Source organism: Halichoerus grypus, chromosome X (genome assembly GCF_964656455.1).
Source record: "Halichoerus grypus chromosome X, mHalGry1.hap1.1, whole genome shotgun sequence".
Taxonomy (NCBI): domain Eukaryota; kingdom Metazoa; phylum Chordata; class Mammalia; order Carnivora; family Phocidae; genus Halichoerus; species Halichoerus grypus.
Genome location: NC_135727.1, coordinates 71,180,408 through 71,201,761, shown reverse-complemented (window position 1 = coordinate 71,201,761; position 21,354 = coordinate 71,180,408). Strand labels below are relative to the sequence as shown.

At 42.0% G+C, this 21,354-nt stretch overlaps 2 protein-coding genes across 3 annotated transcripts in view; one reads left to right on the top strand and one right to left on the bottom strand.

Annotated features, from left to right (window-relative positions):
* Nucleotides 1-21,354, top strand: part of KIF4A (kinesin family member 4A) — a 114,917-nt gene that overhangs the window by 88,636 nt on the left and 4,927 nt on the right. For both annotated transcript variants that reach the window (XM_078064664.1, XM_078064665.1), the window contains exons 21-28: nucleotides 4,081-4,236; nucleotides 4,359-4,459; nucleotides 9,843-9,972; nucleotides 11,962-12,132; nucleotides 12,505-12,612; nucleotides 13,628-13,705; nucleotides 14,044-14,142; nucleotides 14,797-14,982. In XM_078064664.1, the coding sequence (XP_077920790.1) occupies nucleotides 4,081-4,236; nucleotides 4,359-4,459; nucleotides 9,843-9,972; nucleotides 11,962-12,132; nucleotides 12,505-12,612; nucleotides 13,628-13,705; nucleotides 14,044-14,142; nucleotides 14,797-14,982 (1,029 nt within the window). The remainder of the gene's footprint in view (nucleotides 1-4,080; nucleotides 4,237-4,358; nucleotides 4,460-9,842; nucleotides 9,973-11,961; nucleotides 12,133-12,504; nucleotides 12,613-13,627; nucleotides 13,706-14,043; nucleotides 14,143-14,796; nucleotides 14,983-21,354) is intronic.
* LOC118518981 (ATP synthase F(0) complex subunit f, mitochondrial) lies at nucleotides 10,314-10,746 on the bottom strand. The gene has a single exon (XM_036066132.2). The coding sequence runs from the start codon at nucleotides 10,692-10,694 to the stop codon at nucleotides 10,428-10,430; it is 267 nt and encodes an 88-aa protein (XP_035922025.1). The 5' UTR covers nucleotides 10,695-10,746; the 3' UTR covers nucleotides 10,314-10,427.

The following is a 21,354-nucleotide window of genomic DNA, read 5'->3' as shown; positions in this document are numbered from 1 at the left end:
CTTAACCGACTGAGCCATCCAGGTGCCCCTTCTTCTTTTCTAATATAGGCATTTAGTGCTGTAAATTTCCCCTTAAGTAATCCTTTAATGACATCCCACAAATTTTGATACTTATATTTTCATTTTCATTCATTTCAAAATGCATTCTAATTTCCCTGTTGATTTCTTCTTTGACCCAAGGGTTTTTTACAAGTGAGTTATTTAGTTTCCAAATATTGGGGTATTTTTCTAGATATCTTTGTGTTATGATTTCTAATTTAATTTCATTGTGGTTAGAGAACATTGTGTGACTTGAATCCTTTCAAATTTAATGAGGCTTATTATGGCTTAGAATATGGTCAATCTTGGCAAATATTTTATGTGTACTTGAGAAGAATATGTATTTTGCTATTGTTGGAGAGAGTGTTCTATAAATGTCAATCTTTTCTATTTGATTATGCTGTTCATTTCTACTGTATCCTTGCTGATTTTCTGCCTACTTATTCTATCATTTATTGAGAAGTGGGTATTCACATCTCCAACTGGAATTATGGATTTGTCTTTTTCGTCTTGTAGTTCTACTTTTGCTTCATGTATTTTGACGCTCTGTTATTAGGGGTGTAAATAATTAGGATTAATTGATCCTTTCATTATTATGAAATGATCTTTTTTATTCCTGGTAATATTCTTTGTTCTGAAATCTACTTTTTCTGATAATAATGTAGTCCCTCCAGCTTTTTTTTTTTACTAATGCTAGAATGGTATATATATACACATATAATGGTATATATATACATATGTATGTGTGTGTATATATATATATATATATATATATATATGTGTGTGTGTGTGTGTGTGTATATATATACCTCTCCCATTCCCCCTGCTTGTGAGAGAGAGAGAGAGAGAGCACAGAGGGAGAAGCAGAATCCCCGCTGAGCAGAGAGCCTGACGCGGGGCTTGAGCCCAGGACCCTGAGTTCATGACCTGAGCCGAAGGCAGACACTTAACTGACTGAGCCACCCAGGTGCCCCAAAAAGATTATTTATTTATTTGAGAGAGAGGGAATGCGTGCATGAGAGGGAGAGAGAGAGCATGAGCATGAGGGGAGAGGCAGAGGAGAGGGAGAAGCAGACTCCCTGCTGAGCAGGTGTCTGATCTGGGGCTCCATACCAGGACCCTGGGATCATGACCTGAGCTGAAGGCAGACACTTAACCGACTGAGCCACCCAGGCACCCCTAAAATGGTATATATTTTTTAATCCCTTTGGTTTTAACTTATCTGTGCCTTCATTTTTAAAGTATGTTTCCGGGGTATCTGGCTGGCTCAGTCAAAAGAACATGCAACTCTTTTTTTTTTCGTTTTAAAGATTCTCATTTATTTATTTATTTGAGAGAGAGCACAGTGGGAGGGAGAGGCAGAGGGAGAAACAGACTCCCCACTGAACAGGGAGCCCTATTCAGGGCTCAATCCCAGGACCCTGAGATCATGACCCCTGAGCCACAGGCAGATGCTCAATCGACTGAGCCACTCAGGTGCCCTGAAGAGCATGCAACTCTTGATCTCAGGGTCATGAGTTCGAGCCCCACATTGAGTGTAGAGATTATTTAAAATACATACATAAATTTAAAAAAAAATAAAATGTGTTTCTTCTAGGCAGCATATAGTTGGGTCTAGCTTTTATAATACAGTCTGACAATCTGCATTTTAATTGGGGTGTTTAGACCATTTGCTTTTATTATGATTATTGATATGGGTAGGCTTGACTCTATTATCTTGCTATTTTCTATTTGTCCCATCTGTTCATCATTCCTTTTATTTTGTTTGTTTTCTGGCTTCTTTTGGATCAACTGAGTATTTTTGTGATTTCATATTATCTCCTTTGTTGGCTTATGTATGATTTTGGTGCTTAAATTATAGATATAAACATTAAGGATTAAGTCCTTTTGAATAATTGACTCCTTTGCCACTATGAAATAATCTTTTTTATCCTCAGTAATAGTCTTTGATGTAAATTTTACATTATCTGATGTTAATATATTCACTCACTCCACCCTCCTTTTGATTACTTTTAAGCATTGTATGTCTCCATCAAAAGTGAAAATGGGGACGCCTGGGTGGCTCAGTCAGTTAAGCGGCTGCCTTCAGCTCAGGTCATGATCCCAGGGTCCTGGGATCGAGTCTCACATCGGGCTCCCTGCTCGGCAGGAAGCCTGCTTCTCCCTCTCCCACTCCCCCTGCTTGTGTTCCTGCTCTCGCTGTCTCTCTCTGTGTCAAATAAATAAAATCTTTAAAAAAAAAAAAAAAAGCGGCTGCCTTCGGCCTGGGTCATGATCCCAGGGTCCTGGGATCGAGTCCCACATCGGGCTCCTTGCTCAGCAGGGAGCCTGCTTCTCTCTCTCTCTCTCTCCCTCTGCTTGTGCTCTCTCTGTCAAATAAATAAAATCTTTTAAAAAAAAAAGTGAAAATGTTCTCAGAGATGGTTACTTTTTAGAAACTAAATTTAGTTTTGTTTGCTTAAAAAATTTCATTCATCGACTTTAAAGATTAAGAGTGCATATCTAATTATGTCTCCTAAGGCAAGAGAAACAAAAACAAAAATAAACTATTGGTAGTACATCAAAATAAAAAGCTTTTGCACAGTGAAGGAAACCATCAACAAAGCAAAAAGGCAACCTACTGAATGGGAGAAGATATTTGCAAATGATATATCCAATAAGGGGTTAATATCCAAGATATATAAAAAACTTGTACAACTCAACACCAGAAAAGCAATCAAATTAAAAAATGGGCAGAGGACCTAAATAGACATTTTCCCAAAGAAGACATACAAATGGCCAACAGACACATGAAAAAATGCTTTAACATCACTACTCACCAGATCAGACTACAATGAGATACTACCTTACACCTGTCAAAATGGCTAAAATCAGAAAGACAAAAAATAACAAGTGTTGGCAAGGATGTGAAGAAAAAGGAACTTTTGTGTATTGTTGGTGGGAATGTAAATTGGTACATCTACTGGGGAAAACAGTATGGAGGTTCCTCAAAAAATTAAAAATAGAAATACCATATGATCCAGTAATTCCACTACTGGGTATTTACTCAAAGAAAATGAAAACACTAACTTGAAGATATTTGCACCCCATGTGTATTGCAGCATTATTTACAATAGCCAAGATAAGGAAGCAACCTAAGTGTCCACTGATAGATAAATGGGTAAAGAAGATATGATACACACACACACAGCACACACAATGGAATGTTACACAGCCATAAAAAAAGGATGAGATCTTGCCATTTGTGACAACATGGACGGACCTAATACCTCTAGGGTATTATGCTAAGTGAAATAAGTCAGACTGAGAGACAAATAGCATATGATTTCACTCATATGTGGAATCTAAAAAACAAATGAATGAACAAACAAAGAGCAGAATCAGACCTATAAATACAGAGAACTAACGGATGGTTGCCAGAGGGAAAGGGGGAGTAGAGGCATGGGCAAAATGGGTGAAGGGGAGTGGGAGGTACAGGCTTCTAGTTATGGAATGAAGTCACAGGAATAAAAAGAATAGCATCAATATAGTCAATGATACTGTAATAGCGTTGTATGGTGACAGATGGTAGCTATACTGGTAGTGAACAAAGCATAACATATAGAGATGTTGAATCACTATGTTGTACACAGGAAACTAGTGTAACATTATGTGTCAATTATACTCAAATAAAAAATTTAAAAAAGAATGGGTACCTGTGTATTAAATAGAACAGATAATCAAAATATATTTCAATTCCTTATCATGACTAGTTAAGGACAAGTTAAGGAGAAAATGGAGAAGGCAAAGACAGTGTTTAGAAATACTAGGGTTATCTAGAGAAAGATTTTCTGCAGAAAGCCTTTCTTATGACCTTTTGGGATATTGCTGTTAAGAGCTCTTGGAGAGCTATTACAATTTTGGGTGAGTGTAGGCATGAATGGAAATCTCACTTCTACTTGTGTGGGCTCTGTTCTGAGTGAAATTAAGTCTGGAGCTGAATCTAGCCCATGGGCCAGAGATCCCTCATCCCTAACCCAACATCACCGATTTCTCTTCTAGAATTGGCTTGCAAATGAAATTGAGGTTATGGTCAGTACTGAGGAAGCCAAACGCCATCTGAATGACCTTCTTGAAGATAGAAAGATCCTGGCTCAGGATGTGGCTCAACTCAAAGAGAAAAAGGAATCTGGGGAGAATCCACCTCCTAAACTCCGGGTAAGCACCCTCATGGAAATACATTACCAATAATCAGACTCTGCGCCCCCTAAAAACCCTCACAACTTTGGAGGATTACTTTCCTTTTAGCACTTCGTCCTCATTCCCACTATTCTTTACAGAGGCGCACATTCTCGCTTGCTGAACTACGTGGTCAAGTTTCTGAGTCAGAGGATTCCATTACAAAGCAGATTGAAAGCCTAGAAACTGAAATGGAACTCAGGTAATGTGACTATCTCTTAAGGCATTGTAATTTATAAAAATCTATGCCTGGACTCAAAATAGAGCCTATCAATCCAGTGATTCAAACACTTGTTTTTCAAAGGCTTTGTGATGATGGAGAAGTGAGAAAACGTAGCAATTTTTTTGAACCATACAGTTCACTAGACACGTTAGATACATTTTCTCATTTAATCCCTCCCTGTGAAGTATTATACCTTATGAGGTAAATATCACTTTTTTTTTTAAGATTTTATTTTTTTATTTGAGAGAGGGAGTGAGAGAGAGAGAGAGAGCACATGATCTGGGGTTGGGGAGAGGGACAGAGGGAGAGGGAGAAGAAGCAGACTCTCCTGCTGAGCAGGGAGCCCAATGCAGGACTCGATCCCAGGACCCGGAGATCATGACCTGAGCCGCTGTAGGCAGATGCTCAACTGACTGAGCCACCCAGGTGCCCCTAAGTATCATTCTTCTGACTTTAAAGATTTAAACAGAAGTTCAGAAATCTTTTTTCATTATTTTTCTTAATTTTTATTTTTTTAGAGAGAGTATGCAGGGGAGTGGGGCAGAGGGAGAGAGAGAATCCCAAGCAGACTCCCTGCCAAGCACAGAACTCAATGCAGGGCTCGATCCCATGACCCCGAGATCATGACCTGAGCCAAAATCAAGATCTGGACACCCAATTAACTGAGCCACCCAGGCGCCCCACAAGTTCAGAAATCTTAAGGAACGTGCTCAAGGTTATACAGAGCTGGGATTCAAAACCTGGTCTATCGGGGTGCCTGGGTGGCTCAGTTGGTTAAGCGTCTGCCTTTGGCTCAGGTCATGTCCTGGGATCGAGCCCTACATTGGGCTCCCTGGTCAGCGGGAAGCCTGCTTCTCCCTTTCCCTCTGCCTGCCGCTCTCCTTGCTTGTGCTTTCTTTCTCTCTAATAAATAAATAAAATCTTAAAAAAAAAAAACCTGGTCTATCTAGTTCCAAAACCCATGCTCTTTATGTTGCACCACATGTTAGTATCTCTGAAATGTAGAATTGGCTAAAAACAAAACTTTAGAGGAAATCAAGAACTGATGGCAGAAGAGCAACAGTACAGAAGGAAGAGAACGTTAGGGATCATCAGCAAAGTAGATATAATAATGTATAAGTAAAGTTATCATGAGCATTAGATTAGTACGTAAAGCACATAGCAAATACTTGGCATATTAGAAGTGCTCAGTGAACATTCTCTCTTTCTCCTTTTCTGGCTCTAAGACCAGAAATTATGCTGTTCTAATCACTATTACTGTCTTCTAAGTATCTATGACATCTAGAAGGAATCGAACTTTCACAGAGATTTTATAGTGTCTTAGGATAATAGAATTGTATTGCCCAGAAGACCTTAATGATCATTTAAATTTTTTTCTAGCAACACGTACTAGCTGTTTATCTTTGGATATGTCTATAAGTCACCCAACATTTGAGTGTCTGCTTTATGCTGGCACTGGATGCATGCAGTTGGGATATATAGAAAGTAGGTGGCATCACCCTTGCTCTCAAGTGGAAATAGTATAATGCCACAGTGGTGTGTTGGAATCATTTGTTAAAATTGCAGGAATGTTGTGAACCCTTGATAGCTTACCACATTTATACCACAGAAATAGCAAAATTACAAATCGGGTCTGGTTTTTTAAGTGCTGGTTGTGAAACATTCACCTGCACACCACTGTGCATAATTAAATGATTAAATGTTAGGCAGGTGCCAAGTAGAGGGCAATTAAACAGAAGTGAGTTTAATCAAGGCAATTTCCCTAAAGTTGATGAGACATAAACTGAATTTTTTTTTAATTTTATTTATTTATTTGTCAGAGAGAGAGAAAGAGAGAACACGCACAAGCAGGGGGAACAGCAGGCTCCCCCCTGAGCAAGGAGCCTGACGCAGGACTCGATCCCAGGACTCTGGGATCACGATCTGGGCCGAGGGCAGACGCCCAACCAACTGAGCCACCCAGGCATCCCGAGACATAAACTAAATTTTAAAAATACCTAAGGGACATGAATTGTCAGAGGAGACAGGAAAGGCCATATGACAGACAACAATCCTGAAGTGTTCTAGCTCACCTCTTCCAAGAAGCCTTCCCTGACACTTCATCCCCCACTCATCCTCCTCTCTAAACCCTGTCAGAACTTACAGTAGTCAATCATGTATGTGGTACAGTGGATGTATGTTATCTTTATATTTATTAATTTTTTACATTTATTAGTCTTGTCAATATAAATTGATCATAAGCTTGTTGAAGGAAAGGACTATATATTAGGCCAGAGTTCTCGGGGTATTGTCTGCAACCCCTGGGGGTCTCTGAGCAATTAAAATGATTTTTATAATAATGTGAAGACTTCATTTGCCGTTTTTACTCCATCGACATTTGCCATGATGGTGCCAAGCAACAGTGGACAAAAACTGCTCATACCATAGCTTGAATTAAAGCAGTGGGCACCGGGGGCGCCTGGGTGGCTCAGTTGGTTAAGCGACTGCCTTCGGCTCAGGTCATGATCCTGGAGTCCCTGGATCGAGTCCCGCATCGGGCTCCCTGCTCGGCAGGGAGTCTGCTTCTCCCTCTGACCCTCCCCCCTTTCATGTGCTCTCTCTCATTCTCTCTCTCTCAAATAAATAAATAAAATCTTTAAAAAAAAAATAAAAAATAAAAAAATAAAGCAGTGGGCACCGGTCTGTGCTAGTGGTCATTGTATACTTCACCACCACACACTCTCAGTTGTTTGTTTGTTTCTTTAAATCACTTTTACCTAAGAATGGCTTTGATAGGGACGCTTGGCTGGCTCAGTTGGTAGAACATGCAACTCTTGATTTCAGGATCTTGAGTTCAAGCCCCACATTGGGCATAGCGCCTACTTTAAAAAAAAAAAAAAAAAAGAATGGCTTTGATAAAGCAGTACAAATTGTTAATTTTATTAAATTTCAACCCTTGAGTTCAAATCTATTTAGTATTCTCTGTGACAGGACAGGAAGAACACGCAGAGCACTTGTGCTGTTTTGCTCAAGTCTGAGGGTTGTCCAGAGGAAAAGCACTTGTGCAATTGTTGGAGGTGTGAGCTCAATAGGCCTCTTTTTCCATGGAACATCCGTTGTATTCGGAAGAAGCACTGATGAACTATGGTTATTCAGGCTTGAGTACTTGGCAGGCATTTTCTCAAAAGTGAACAGAGTGAGCTTGTCACTTCAAGAAAAACAACTGGTAGTGTTTGTCACTAAAGATAGAATTGAGCTTTCAAGCAAAACTTAGAATTCTGGAAAACTTTTATCTGCCCCCAAGGGCTTGACAGTTTTTCTTAACTTTTCCGAGGAGACCAGTGGTGATTACTAAGAGTTGTTTATTTTTTTTATATTATATAATGAAATGTGTTAACATTTGGAGACTTTGCATCACTCAACATTGTCCAAATGATATGTTACAGAATCATGTGTGGATAAAAGAGCCATTCAGATTACAAGATAGACCAACGGATTTTAATATAAGAAAGTAAGAGAAGTTTACTTAGCAGTGGTTTCAGATGCCACATTTCAACTAATTTTTAAGGAACTACCACTTGTTGGGTTTTAGTGTGGTCTCAAAGAAGAATATCCACAGTTATCTGAATAGGCTATTAAAATGCTCCTCCTTGGTCCAACTACATATCCCTGGGAGGCCAGATTGTCTTTATTAACATCAACCAGAACATGTCACAAAAGACTGATTGCAGAGGGAGATGTGAGAATCCAGCTGTCTTCTACTCAGTCAGATATTACAGAGATTCGTAAAACTGTGACAGAGTCCCACTCTTCTCACTAAATTATTTTGTTGTTTTAGAAAATGTATTTTTCATAAAATATATTACAATGGATTGTTATTTTAAGTGAATTAATGAATGTTTAATTTTTTCTCAGTTTTACCTTCAATACTGTAATATATATGAACAGAATTTCTCAGAGGTCCTCAATCATTTTTAAGAGTGTAGAGGGGTCCTGAGACTCTAAGATTTGAGAACTGCTATCTTAGATTATTTTGGTCCCCATCTTCTTTTATAGTACCCTAGATAGCAGTCTGTTTCACATAGGCTGGCATACTACCTCTCACTGGATACATTGCAAATTTGAGAAGGAAGCTGTTAATGAAACTGAAATACTATGTAAACCTTGCTCTCAGGCCATACTTGATCAGAAAGCATCTGTAAGCTATAACTGGGGTCAGGGTATCTAGTCTTCTTAGAAACTTCTCTGTTCTGGGGCACCTGGGTGGCTCAGTCGTTAAGTGTCTGCCTTCAGCTCAGGTCATGATCCCAGGGTCCTGGGATCGAGCCCCGCATCGGGCTCCCTGCTCCGCGGGAAGCCTGCTTCTCCCTCTCACACTCCCCTTGCTTGTGTTCCCTCTCTCGCTGCCTCTTTCTCTGTCAAATAAATAAATAAAATCTTTAAAAAAAAAAAAAGAAACTTCTCTGTTCTGTGGTAGGCACTTCAAGATAACCTCTCACAGCACTAGCCATCGGTCTCAATTTGGTATTTGATTCCAACAAAGAACATCTGCCTGTTTGTCCTTTTTTTATTTGTTTTTTTAAAGATTTCATTTTATTCATTTGGGAGAGAGAAAGAGGGAAAGCACGAGCAGGGGCAGAGGCAGAGGGAGAAGCAGACTCCCCGCTGAGCAGGGAGCCCGACACGGGGCTCCATCCCAGGACCCTGGGATCATGACCTGAGCCGAAGGCAGACACTTAACCAACTGAGCCCCCCAGGCGCCCCAGTGCTTGTACATTTGAGAATTTTTTTCCTTCAGTTCTCCAACCTGACTCTTCTCCTTGCATAGTTGAGCCACTATATCATACTCTGAACTTACATGGCCTCAAGACAAAGTCACATTGCAGTCAATGCACTGCAACAGAAGCCCTACTAAAACAAATCTTTCCAAGTCCCACTATATGACCCATTTATTGCAACCAGTATTTAATAAAATAAAACCATTTGGATAGTCTCTCAGGTTCCTTTTGCGTCAGGATTTGAGATACTGTATAAAATCCTAGCCAGATGATTCATTCATTATTTTTTTTTAAGATTTTTTTATTTGACAGAGAGAGACACAGCGAGAGAGGGAACACAAGCAGGGGGAGTGGGAGAGGGAGAAGCAGGCCTCCCACCGAGCAGGGAGCCCGAAGTGGGGCTCGATCCTAGGACCCTGGGATCATGACCTGAGCTGAAGGCAGATGCTTAACGACTGAGACACCCAGGCGCCCCGATTCAGTCATTATTTAAATGCTATTTCACCGATACCTCCATCCATAAACCTATCTGAAGAACCCCACAGAGCTCTCCTCCTTGGTGTTGAGGATGCTAGCAGTAAGTCTCACTGTTTCTTTCCTTGAAGGAGTGCTCAGATTGCTGACCTACAGCAAAAGCTGCTGGATGCAGAAAGTGAAGACAGGCCAAAACACCGCTGGGAGAATATTGCTACCATCCTGGAAGCCAAGTGTGCCCTGAAATATTTAATTGGAGAGGTAAGCATCACTATTCCTACCAGCAATTAGGGGTCTGGCTGGATAGGTTGAAATAAGATGTTAGCCGGGAATACCGTCGTAGTGTTATTGCCACCTTTCATGGTAGAAGCCGCAATGACACTAGTATTAGAGAGTTTTATGGGGAAAGGTTGGTGTGAACAAGTACAGGCCAGTCACATAGAAAAATATATGACTTGCAAGTTGATACCTGTCGTGCCTGGCGTACAGCAAGTGCTCGATAAATGTCTGCTACTATTATTGGGAAAATAATCAGGATGCCATAGTAGGCCACTGGTTAAACAGAAACTATTATACTGCACTACTTTTTTTTTTTTTCCAAGTACCAGTCATCTTTTATTGGATGTTAATTCTGAATTAGAATATGAAAGGATTCAAGGGTGCCAGGCAAAGGTCATGGTCAGGAATGCCGAATGTGCCTCCACACTGGGCCCTCTTCAGTGGTACTTGCGTAGCCGCTCGTGTTTGAGTTCCTTGTAACAACGACAGTAGTTGAAAAGCACATAAGCTGCCAGCACCATAGAAATCCCAGCAACGCCCCCTTTCTTCACATTGACATACTTGTTGTAATATCGGTAGTAACCTCTTTGAAATGCTCCAGCAATGCCCTTAGGGGTGAAATCTCGCATCAGTATCCAGCTGGGCAGCTCTCCCAGTTTCACATCCATGAGCTTCTTCTCCTTCACTGGTACGACTGACGCCATCTTGGAGTCCTGGGTGTCCGCTCTGCCTATACTGCACTACTTTTTAAAACACCTATGAGGGGGACCCCTGGGTGGCTCAGTTGGTTAAGCAACTGCCTTCGGCTCAGGTCATGATCCTGGAGTCCCAGGATCGAGTCCCACATCGGGCTCCCTGCTCAGCAGGGAGTCGGCTTCTCCCTCTGACCCTCCCCCCTCTCATGCTCTCTCTATCTCTCATTCTTGCTCTCAAATAAATAAAATCTTTAAAAAAAAAGAAAAAAACACCTATGAGATGTGTATTCAAAAAGTTTAAGGTACAATCTAGAAAAGAGGAAACCTAATCATCTTTTCACATATATTCATCTTAAGGAAAGTACATCTTCACTGGCTTTAAAATAATATATCGGGGCACGTAGATGGCTCAGTCGTTAAGCGTCTGCCTTCGGCTCAGGTCATGATCCCAGGATCCTGGGATCGAGCCCCGCATCGGGCTCCCCGCTCTGCGGGAAGCCTGCTTCTCCCTCTCCCACTCCCCCTGCTTGTATTCCCTCTCTTGCTCTCTGTCAAATAAATAAATAAAATCTTTAAAAAATAATAATAATAATATATCATCTTACGTTGTCACTGAGGCATCTTCACTTTGAGACAAGCATACAAACTCCAACTCTGGAAGTTTGAGCGATGTTATCCTTTATATGTTTTTGGATGGGGTTAGCAGATTCGTCCTACCAAGTAGGAAATCCTGATTAGTCTTGTGAACACTGGTATTTATGATGTTCCCCGTGTGGGCTAGTAGAGACTATAAAACCAGGCCAGCACAGGATATCAGTCTAGCCTGAAGAGCCAGACCTACAGCACCAGCTAACGTGTCTACTAGTTTCAACACGCGAATTCAGACGTTCTGACATGGGACCTAATTGGCCATAAGGGTGTGTCCTATGGATTCCTCTTCAGAATGAAGGAAGAAAGTTTTAAATATCAGAATTTGGAGTTGTCAGATACTGTTTGTGTTCAGTTCATTCTTGCCCGGAGACAGAGCAAGAGATTGAATGACCTTAGCCATGGCTCCTAGCTCGAAGAGCTCGATTTCAACAGAAATATGGACTCTTGGCCTGGGTGGCGTTGTTCCTATTCACTGGTAGAATCCATGTGACATAGGAAAAAAATGGACTCTGGACATGGAGGAACTTTTCTCAGTCCGTTTCAGGAAAGCCGACATTCTCCTGCCGAATGAATGGGGAAAGGTGGCCATTCTCCAAATAAACTCATCTTCTTTTATCCCTTCCAGCTGGTCTCCTCCAAAATACAGGTCAGCAAGCTTGAAAGCAGCCTGAAACAGAACAAAGCCAGCTGCGCTGACATGCAGAAGATGCTGTTTGAGGAACGAAATCATTTTGCCGAAATCGAGACCGAGTTACAGGCAGAGCTGGTCAGGGTGGAACAGCAGCACCAAGAGAAGGTAAGCTCTGGCAAGCCCAGAAGCTATACTGAGAAACAGAGGGTCATTTTTGTTGTTAGTTTTGAAAAGACAGTGAGGGGTGGGGTATGAAGTTGCCTTCGAAGGCCTGTGTAGTCGTCTTTTCCAAGTTTTGCAAACGAGGAACCCGAAAGAGAGAAATTACTTGTCGAAGCTGACACACACGGTGGCTCTTAGCCTCCAACTTTGATACCAAGATTAACATCGAGGCTGCGCTTACTGCTTCAAGCCATGAGAAGGAAAGATAACAGGGACCTCTAAGTCAGAGGACTCCTCTGGGTCACCGCTTGGACTAAGCCGGAATTCCTTTCTCCTGTCATGCTGTTGGTCCCATTGGGCTGTGTCTTTCTCTAGGTGCTCTACCTTCTCAGCCAGCTGCAGCAAAGCCAAATGGCAGAGAAGCAGCTAGAGGAGTCAGTGAGTGAGAAGGAGCAGCAGCTGCTGAGCATACTCAAGTGCCAGGTACGATAATGGGGCGAGGGTCTCTAGAGATGGGGTCCACAGGCCCAGCTGCGAATCCTGGCTGATTTACACCATTGTACTTGCAGCGGAGAGTAACTACTGAAAAGGGGTTTATAATAGTAACCTCTATGGCCTTTGGGCCCTATTTGATCAATTTAGGGGTATTTAGAATGTAACCATGCATAGCATAACCTCCTTTTTGGTACGGAAATGACATTACGTACTCCACACCAGACTTTGAGGCCTCCTGGTTCCTTGCCTCAGCCCTGAGCTCCAAAAGGGTTGAGAAAGTTCAGTCATCCCATAGAATCCTAAGGGCATTCAGCTTTCTCTTTTTGAGCCTGTTCTGAGCTGAGACCTGACATGTTTGTAAAGTGCCTGGGGTCTGAATATCTCCCAGAGCCTGGGAACACCACACCCCTTAGCAGCGTGTTGGAACACTATTTTGTCCAACTTAGAATCCTTTTTTTTTTTCTGAAGCACAAGTCTCTAGGGTTTCCTTGGCACCTCCCATCAAAGACATAACCAAACTAGTTAAAGTCATATGCACAAATTGTGAATCTGGTTGTCTTAAGTGCCAGGAAGTTTAATCAGGGTTATTAGAGTAGCAAATAAACTGCCTAGTCTGTGTTTAGAAGGGTAAACAAAAGCATCTGTAGACTTGAAAGAAACGAAGCTAACTGTCCATGGGGGTCTCTTAATCAGCATCCTGATGTGAATGCGTAAGGGACGTAAGGCTTGAGAATAGAAGAGAATAAGGAGAGCATTTAGGGCAGAGCGCATGGTTCCTCTGAGTGCGGTCAGGACCGCTTGGGAGCGTTGGGCTAGAAGTGGCATTCAGGACACCTAGGCACTGGTGGGAATCAGGCAGTTTTCTGGGTGCCGGTGCCTGCTGTGCAAAAACCATCTGCTCCAGCAACTTGGCAGCACTGTGTTTTCGTCTATGTGAGTTGTTTGGTAACCCACATGTAGTGCCGAAAATAACCCCACCTATCACTGCACTATCTGGAAATAGGATGAAGAACTTGAGAAGATGCGAGAAGTGTGCGAGCAAAATCAGCAGCTTCTCCGAGAGAATGAAATCATCAAGCAGGTAATACGGCTTCCCACCCATTTCTAATAAGCCCTGGGAGACCCTGTTGCAACTGAGGGCAGCTCTTGGGAACAGCCCCGAGTATGAAGAGTCGGTTCTATTTTTGAGGTCTATAGCGACTTTCCGTATGATATGGTCATGTGCATTTCAAAATGGTATAAACACACATTTTTTAATCTGCTCTTTTCTGAATCTAATACTGATCTTCTAAAGTGAGAGTCCTCCAGCCTGCTTTACTATGGTTTCAATGCGGCTAACTTAGGAATCCGTATGTTTTAGCCATCAACACTCCCGGAAGCTGCCCTGCAGTATACACTGTGCATTCTCTTTTCAAACAGAAACTGACCCTCCTCCAGGTAGCCAGCAGACAGAAACCTCATCTTCCTAAGGATGCCCTTCTATCTCCAGACTCTTCTTTCGAATATATCCCACCTAAGGTAAACTGCTCAGTGCTGGTAATACCTTCGTGTGGCCACGGTCGGGGGTGAGTGTGCTAGATTCGTCTTTTAGAAGAGGTTGAGAGTGAAAAACCCCAAACCCCAGGGTGCCCGGCTGGCTCAGTCAGTAGAGCATGCGACTCTTGATCTCAGGGTTGTGAGTTCGAGCCTCACATTGAGTGCAGAGCTTACTTAAAAATAAAATCTTTAAAAAATCCCAAATTCCAGCATCTCCGTTTGCCCTGGAGTCCCAAATAAAACTACAGTCCACTCTTGAGGAAAATAGGCATTCTCCCTCCCCAGAAGGCTGACTTTTGGCCATGTAGAGGCATTATGTAACAACGGAGGGGGAGCAGGAGAAAAGAGCAGTGTTCAGCTGTCCATCCAAAGATACTTATCTCATCATATCATGAGTCCTTCTTTCCTCCCTCAGATTGCTCAGCCACTACCCCTTCAGTTTCCATCCCTTCAAAGACTCTGTAAGGCCAAAGGCTACAGCAGAATTAATTCTGACTGGGAAAGCCAAGGGGCTATATTTGAGGGAGTCTGAAATCTCAGCTCTGAGAAGATAGCTGGCAGCAGCTACTGGGAAGATTTGATCTACGTGTGTTTTTAAAATTTTATTAACTGATCATTCCAAACCTTTCTTCTTAGCCGAAACCTTCCCGTTTTAAAGAAAAGTTCCTGGAGCAAAGCATGGACATCGAGGATCTAAAATATTATTCAGAGCATTCTGTGAATGAGCCTGAGGACAGTGCTGGTGATGATGACGATGATGGGGATGATGAGGAATGGAAGCCAACAAAATTAGTTAAGGTGTCCAAGAAGAACATCCAAGGGGTAGGAGGCAGCTCTCATCTCTGTCAGGGGTTCTAGTCCTTGGTCTTCACTGCCAGTGGGGATTTGCTGGCCCCATGCCCTGCACCTGAGCCCCTGGGTCCCGTTCAAAGGCATTGGCTCCACCGAGGAGTCCTTGTTGGGCCAGCTCTGTATGGAACGTGGGGCTAGCAGAGAAGGCTGCCTGAGTGCACAAGATGGCTCTCTTTGTGTTTTTAGGTTCTTACGAGGTCTGAACGGGTGGTAGTATTCTGTACCATTTCATTGAGGCTGGTTCCAAAGCGATCATAATAATCCTTCATATTTTCATAGCACTTTGCAGTTTATAAACCATTCTCATATAGGTTATCTCCTTTTTTCATCACAAAAAAAAAAATCCAGTGAGGTATTTATTGTTTGCATTTTACAGATGGATTTGAGACCCACAGGAGGGAAATGACCTTGCTCAAGGTCATAAAACCAAGAACAGTCAGGACTTGAAACCAAATATTCTGACTCCAAGTCCAGTTTGTTTCTACCATGTCATGGTTCTATCAGTAAAAATTGCAGACCAGAAGCTAAGTGGGAACTTTATCTTCCTTGCCTCATAGAGTAATTTTGCTCCCTAGGCTAAGGGGCAATAGGAATTACAGAAAGGGCTAATAATTAAGATCCAACACACCACGTTAAGGTTAGTTAGGAACAGAGTGACTTTGAGGCATGCTTTATTTACTTCCACAATGATAGTCCTACGTAATTATCAAACCTAGATGTTTTATGTTGAAACATTAACTTCCCAGGCACTAGAGTTCACCACTACCCCAACCGTGCCCTGTGGCCACATTCCACTGAAGGAGGACAGTTCATAAAGGATCCTAGCCGGCTTCCTGGAAGGTTAACTCAATTTCGTTAGCTGCTTGAGCACCACATAGGGGACTGAGCCTTAGAAGGCCACAACACCGGAGCGAAGCAAGTTGTGAGGAATAGCTAGTCATGGTGTCATTAAATCATTTGGAAAGAGTCATCAGGATGCGACATATCACATGCGCTTAGTGGGAGTAAGAGCTCATCCTTAGCCTCAGAGAGCTTATAATCTAGTGGGAAAACCAGGCAAAGAAATAGAAGCATACCAAAGAACCTCAGCATATTCATCTCAGGGAGACGGACTGAGGGATTTTTAAGAGTGACTATAAGGCCAAACCAAGAAGATATAGTTTAGGAAGATACCATAAAAGAGACGACTATTACTGCATCATGAGACGGAAAGGGAAATACGGTCTTGGCAGCAAGTGGGAGGCCGTTGCTGGCACATTGAATGGCATATCGCAAAGACTTAGTTGTAGAGGACAGGGGGTTAGGACACTTACAGAAAATGGGGCAGAACATGTCTGACTTTCATTCAATTATTCAACAAACGTTTACGGACTCTACTATGACCCAAGTAGAGAGCATGAGCTGAATGTAGATACGAGGGTCAGCTAAGTAATAGGAAGCGGAGTTGAGAAGTACACACAGAAACAAATGGTAGGGGACCTAAAACCCCTGGGAAGACGTGTCCAAATGTGAAGCAAATATGTGTTTACTTGTGCTCGAAGCAAGCTTACTGTGTGTATCATAGCAATGTTGCTCCACGTGTAAAAGGGAAATAGAGGAATCTAGTAAAAATTGCAAGTATGTATTTGCTATCAGTGATAAAATCTATGTCTAAAACCGTGAGAGATTATTCTTTTCTAGGCTTTTCCCTGATTTAATAACTTGAGAAGAGAATATAACTGGGCATTAGGGGAACAGGCACAGGATCTAGTTTCTCCCTTTTAGCAACCTCAAAGTACATGGATGCTATGTATTATGTATAGCAGAGAGCTATCTGCTCTCTGATCAGGCTGCTCGTAGACACATTAGCTGGAGACCTTAATGCTTTGCACGAAGGCCATCCTATCTGTAGTTCCAATTCAGCTGAAATGGGCTGGCGTTATCACTAGATGGCTTTAAAGGAGACTGCAGCAGTCATCAGACTAATGACCCGGCTAGAGCTAATGCTGAAAAAGTAGGCTTCCTCACTCAACCATGTTTCCTATATGTACTAAGGAGATGCTGAGGGACAGGCCACGTGCTACAGTAAAAGTAATAGCTTTGAAGCCAGGTAGACATGGGTTCTAGTCTTGAGTTTGCCACTGGCTAAGTTGGATGACGTGAAACAGGTCACTTAATCTCCCTAGGCTTCAAATTCCTTACCTGTGCAATGATGGGATTAGACTGGAATCAATGATGTGCAAGGTCCCTTCAGCACTAATATCCTGAGTCAAAGTAACAGTCAATGTTGTATAAATTTTTTTTAATTAATTAAGGAGTTTTAATAATACTACCTGTATATGGTGTTTTATGGTGTCTGAGTAGTTAAAAGAAGGAATATATGCAAAAGCACTTTGTGAAGAAGAAAATATCATGCAGGTATTGTTACTAAAGCACTGTAAGCATTTTACAAACATTCTCATTTGAATGAGAATTTGGCAGAAAAGAGGGAGCAGGAATTCTTATCTCTTCCTTGGTGATGAAAGAATGGAGAGGAACTTGAGTGAAGTGACTTGTCCAAGGTCATACCAAATATTAAATATAGGACCAGAGCCTGGGTCTCCTGTCATAGTCTGGGTTTTTGTTTTGTTTTGTTTTGATTTTTGGGTTATTGGGGGGGGGGTGCAAAAAGGTGATTTCATTAAAGCACGGGGACAGGACCCTTGGGCAGAAAGAGCTGCAATGGGGTCATGAGGAGTGGCCCATTATATACTTTCAAGTTGGGAGGGGGTTAGGGATAGCATAAGTCTCTAAGGAATTTTGGAAGCCAGGTTTCTGGGACCTTGAGGGGGCTAGCTATTGTTGGGAAAAGGTCATTTATTACCGTCTGATAAAACCTCAGTCATGAGACCCTTCAGATGTATCTCAGTGGGCCATATGCTTGGGAGATGATTGCTAACCTGTATCTTGAGGGGTTTAGAGAAAAAGGAAATTTCTAAACCTCTTTATATGTTAAAGTAGACTTACAGGATCGGGGCGGGGGGTGCTCAGGCTAGGATGGCCTTTTGCCCTTAGCAAAGTGTCAGCATCGAGACAGCTGAGTCCCTAGAGGAATGTCACTCTGCCTGTTTCAAGGACTTGTCAGTGGGCTGTAGGGAGTAAGGAAATTTAATCATTTTTCTTCTGCCTTTGTTTCCCACATCATCCCCCTCTAACAGTTTTGACCCTTAAATCTTTAAAGTTGTTGAGGGTGAAGGTCTCATCTTCTGTAACTTCTTCCTGCTGAATAGGGGCGTAGAGATGCCCCTACCTATGGGCCAACATTGGTCAGTTGGGGCATATATAGATATAGGAGTTACAAAAGGCAGAGGCAGCTGAATCCAAGAGAGACTGCATGTGTGGCTCTTCCCAAGTCATGGTCTGATATTCTTCATGTTAAAGTTTTTACCAGATCTTATTCTCAGACACAGCGTAACACTGAAATCAGTGCCAGAAGAATTACAGACTCTAAAGCAATAGTTCGCAGCCCTGGCTGCACATTAGGATCCCCAAGGGAGCTTTTCAACATAGGGAGCCTGGGACCCCACCCCCAGATATTCTGATTTAATTGGTCTGAGGGGGGATCTAGCCTTTTTGAAAAGCTCCCCAGGGATTTCTTATGTGTAGCCAGGGTTGAAAACCACTGGCTTACAGGAACCCCAGAGATCTTTCAGCTCTACTTTCCACTCTATATAAAGAATCCCTCTATTACAGTGGTTCTCAACTGTGGTCTTGGGACATGCTGGTGGGTTGCCAGCTGTTGTGACACAACACACACACACACACACACACACACACACCGTGTACCACATACATATATATTTGAGGTCATGCCCAGGGCAAGGTCATGTTCCCTCTCTTACATTCTGATCTGGGTCCTGGGTGTGAAAGAGAACAGGATGAAGTTAAAGCTAGTGAAATGACATTCATGTGATGAATACATCTGTCATGTGTGTCATGACTCTTCCATAATACCACTACCAGGTGTTTATCTAGCCTCTGCCTGCTTGAAAACTTCTAGTACTGGGAAGCTCACAGTCTCATAGGGCAGCCCATTGTAGTCCACTAACTGTTAGGAGGTTGTTCCTTGTCGAGCCAAAATGTACTATGCTATAAATCATCCCAATGGGAGGTGACTGTGTAGAAGTCTAATTGTTCTTCCTTATGACAGCCCTTCAGATACCACTCTCATTCTATTATCCCTTTAGATAAAATAGAGACACATCGACAGGATAATAGAATGTTTTGGAGGCATTTAGATGAATTTGTAAATGTCAGAGGACCATACCCAGGCTGTCGCAGTCAATGGATCAATGTCATCTTGGTAAGGTGTCTCTAGGACATGTCACAGAACTCTGTCTTTTGTCCTGTATTCAAAGAAGCAAGATTTTTTTATTATAATGTCCAGTAGTGGCAAGGGTGACTAATGGCATTCCTGTCTATTGCTATTAGGTATGCAAATTGGGGTACTTCTGGAAGGCAACTTGAAAATATGTATCAAAAATCTGGGGCACCTGGCTGGCTCAGTTGGTAGAGCATGTGACTCTTGATCTCAGGGTTGTAAATTCAAGCCCCATGTTGGGTGTAGAGATTACTTAAAAATAAAAATCTTTTGGGGCGCCTGGGTGGCTCAGTCATTGAGCGTCTGCCTTCGGCTCGGGTCATGGTCCCAGGGTCCTAGGATCGAGCCCCACATCGGGCTCCCTGCTCAGCGGGAAGCCTGCTTCTCCCTCTCCTACTCCCCCTGCTTGTGTTCCCTCTCTCACTGTGTGTCTCTCTGTCAAATAAATAAATAAAAATCTAAAAATAAATAAAATAAAAAATAAAAATCGTTTTTAAAAAAGTATGTATCAAAAATCTTAAAAATGTTCCTGTCCTTTGGCTCAGTAAGTTTACACATAGGAATTTATACTAAGGAAATAGTCACTGGTGCGTAAAAAGATGTATTCATTCAACAAAACTTTTGTGAGCACCTAGCTATATATCAAGTACTGTTTCTAGGTGCTGAGGATACAACAAACAAGACAGGTAAGATCCTTGGCCTTATGAAACTAAACACATTCTTATGGAGAAAGACAGCACAATGACCAGAAAAACAAATAAAATAATTTTATTTTTTTTAAAGATTTTATTTATTTATTTGACAGAGAGAGCAAGAGAGCACAAGCAGGGGGAGAAGCAGGCTCCCAGCTGGGCAGGGAGCCTAACACGGGGCTCGATCCCAGGACCCCGGGATCATGACCTGAGCTGAAGGCAGATGCCTAACTGACTGAGCCACCCAGGTGCCCCCAAATAAAGTAATTTTTAGATGATGATAAGAGATAAACAGAAAATACAGTGAAGTCATAGAAAATTCTGGGGTAGGAAAAGAGTTCTTTAAAAGAGTGCTTGGGAGAGGCCTCTCTAAGGAGGAGATACTTAAGCAAAAAGATCTCAGCAAAGTAAAGGAGCAAGTCAGGGAAAGAACCAGAGGGAAAACATTTCAGGAAAAGGGAACAGCAAATGCAAAGACCTCAGGCAAGAATGGGTTTGGTTTATCAAGGAGCAGCTGAAAAGGCCAAGGTAGCTGGAGAGTATTGAAAAGTGGGAGAGAGTAGTCAAGGTCAGGCCAGAGGGGTAATTAGGGGCCAGATCATGGAGAGCCTTGTCGATAGCGGGAAGATTTAGATTGTGTTTATGTAGCAGGAATCTATGGTAATATGATTGGTAATAGGAAGCAATTTCTTTGAAAACAATCTTAATGTCTAACATTAGGGGGCTGGTTAAATAAATGGACATTTCTACATGAAGAAACTACAGCCATTAAATATTTAAAATCATGGTTTCAATTTTCAGATTTTTAAAGTGATATATATTAATCTCAAAATCAGGAAAAAAGATATTACAATGGTTTCTTTTACCTTTACAACTAACAGAACGATGATGGCTGTTCTATGAGAGAGACTTAAGGGCTTGTATTTAACTGTAAACTCAGTATGGATTCACAAAGATAGGACAAAGGAAAAAAAGCTACTGTGATTTTTAGGCCTCATGAACAAGACCGTTAGGTCCATAACAAGGGAGTTGTGTTGTGTCAGTCTACCTCACAATGGCCACACCAAAATTAGAAAGTTATGTTCATTTCTGGATGTCACAATTAAGGATGAACTTGGACAAATTGGTGTATGACCAAGGTGGTGAGGATTCTTGGAAACCATGTCATGTGGTGGATCATTGAGGAAGCTACGTATATTTAGCTTTGAGATCTGGACAGAGGGGGACTGGGTAGTGGAAATTATGTTCAAGGTTTGAACAAGAATGCTATGCAAGTGTGGTTAAACTGATTCCTTATCATTCCAGATGGCA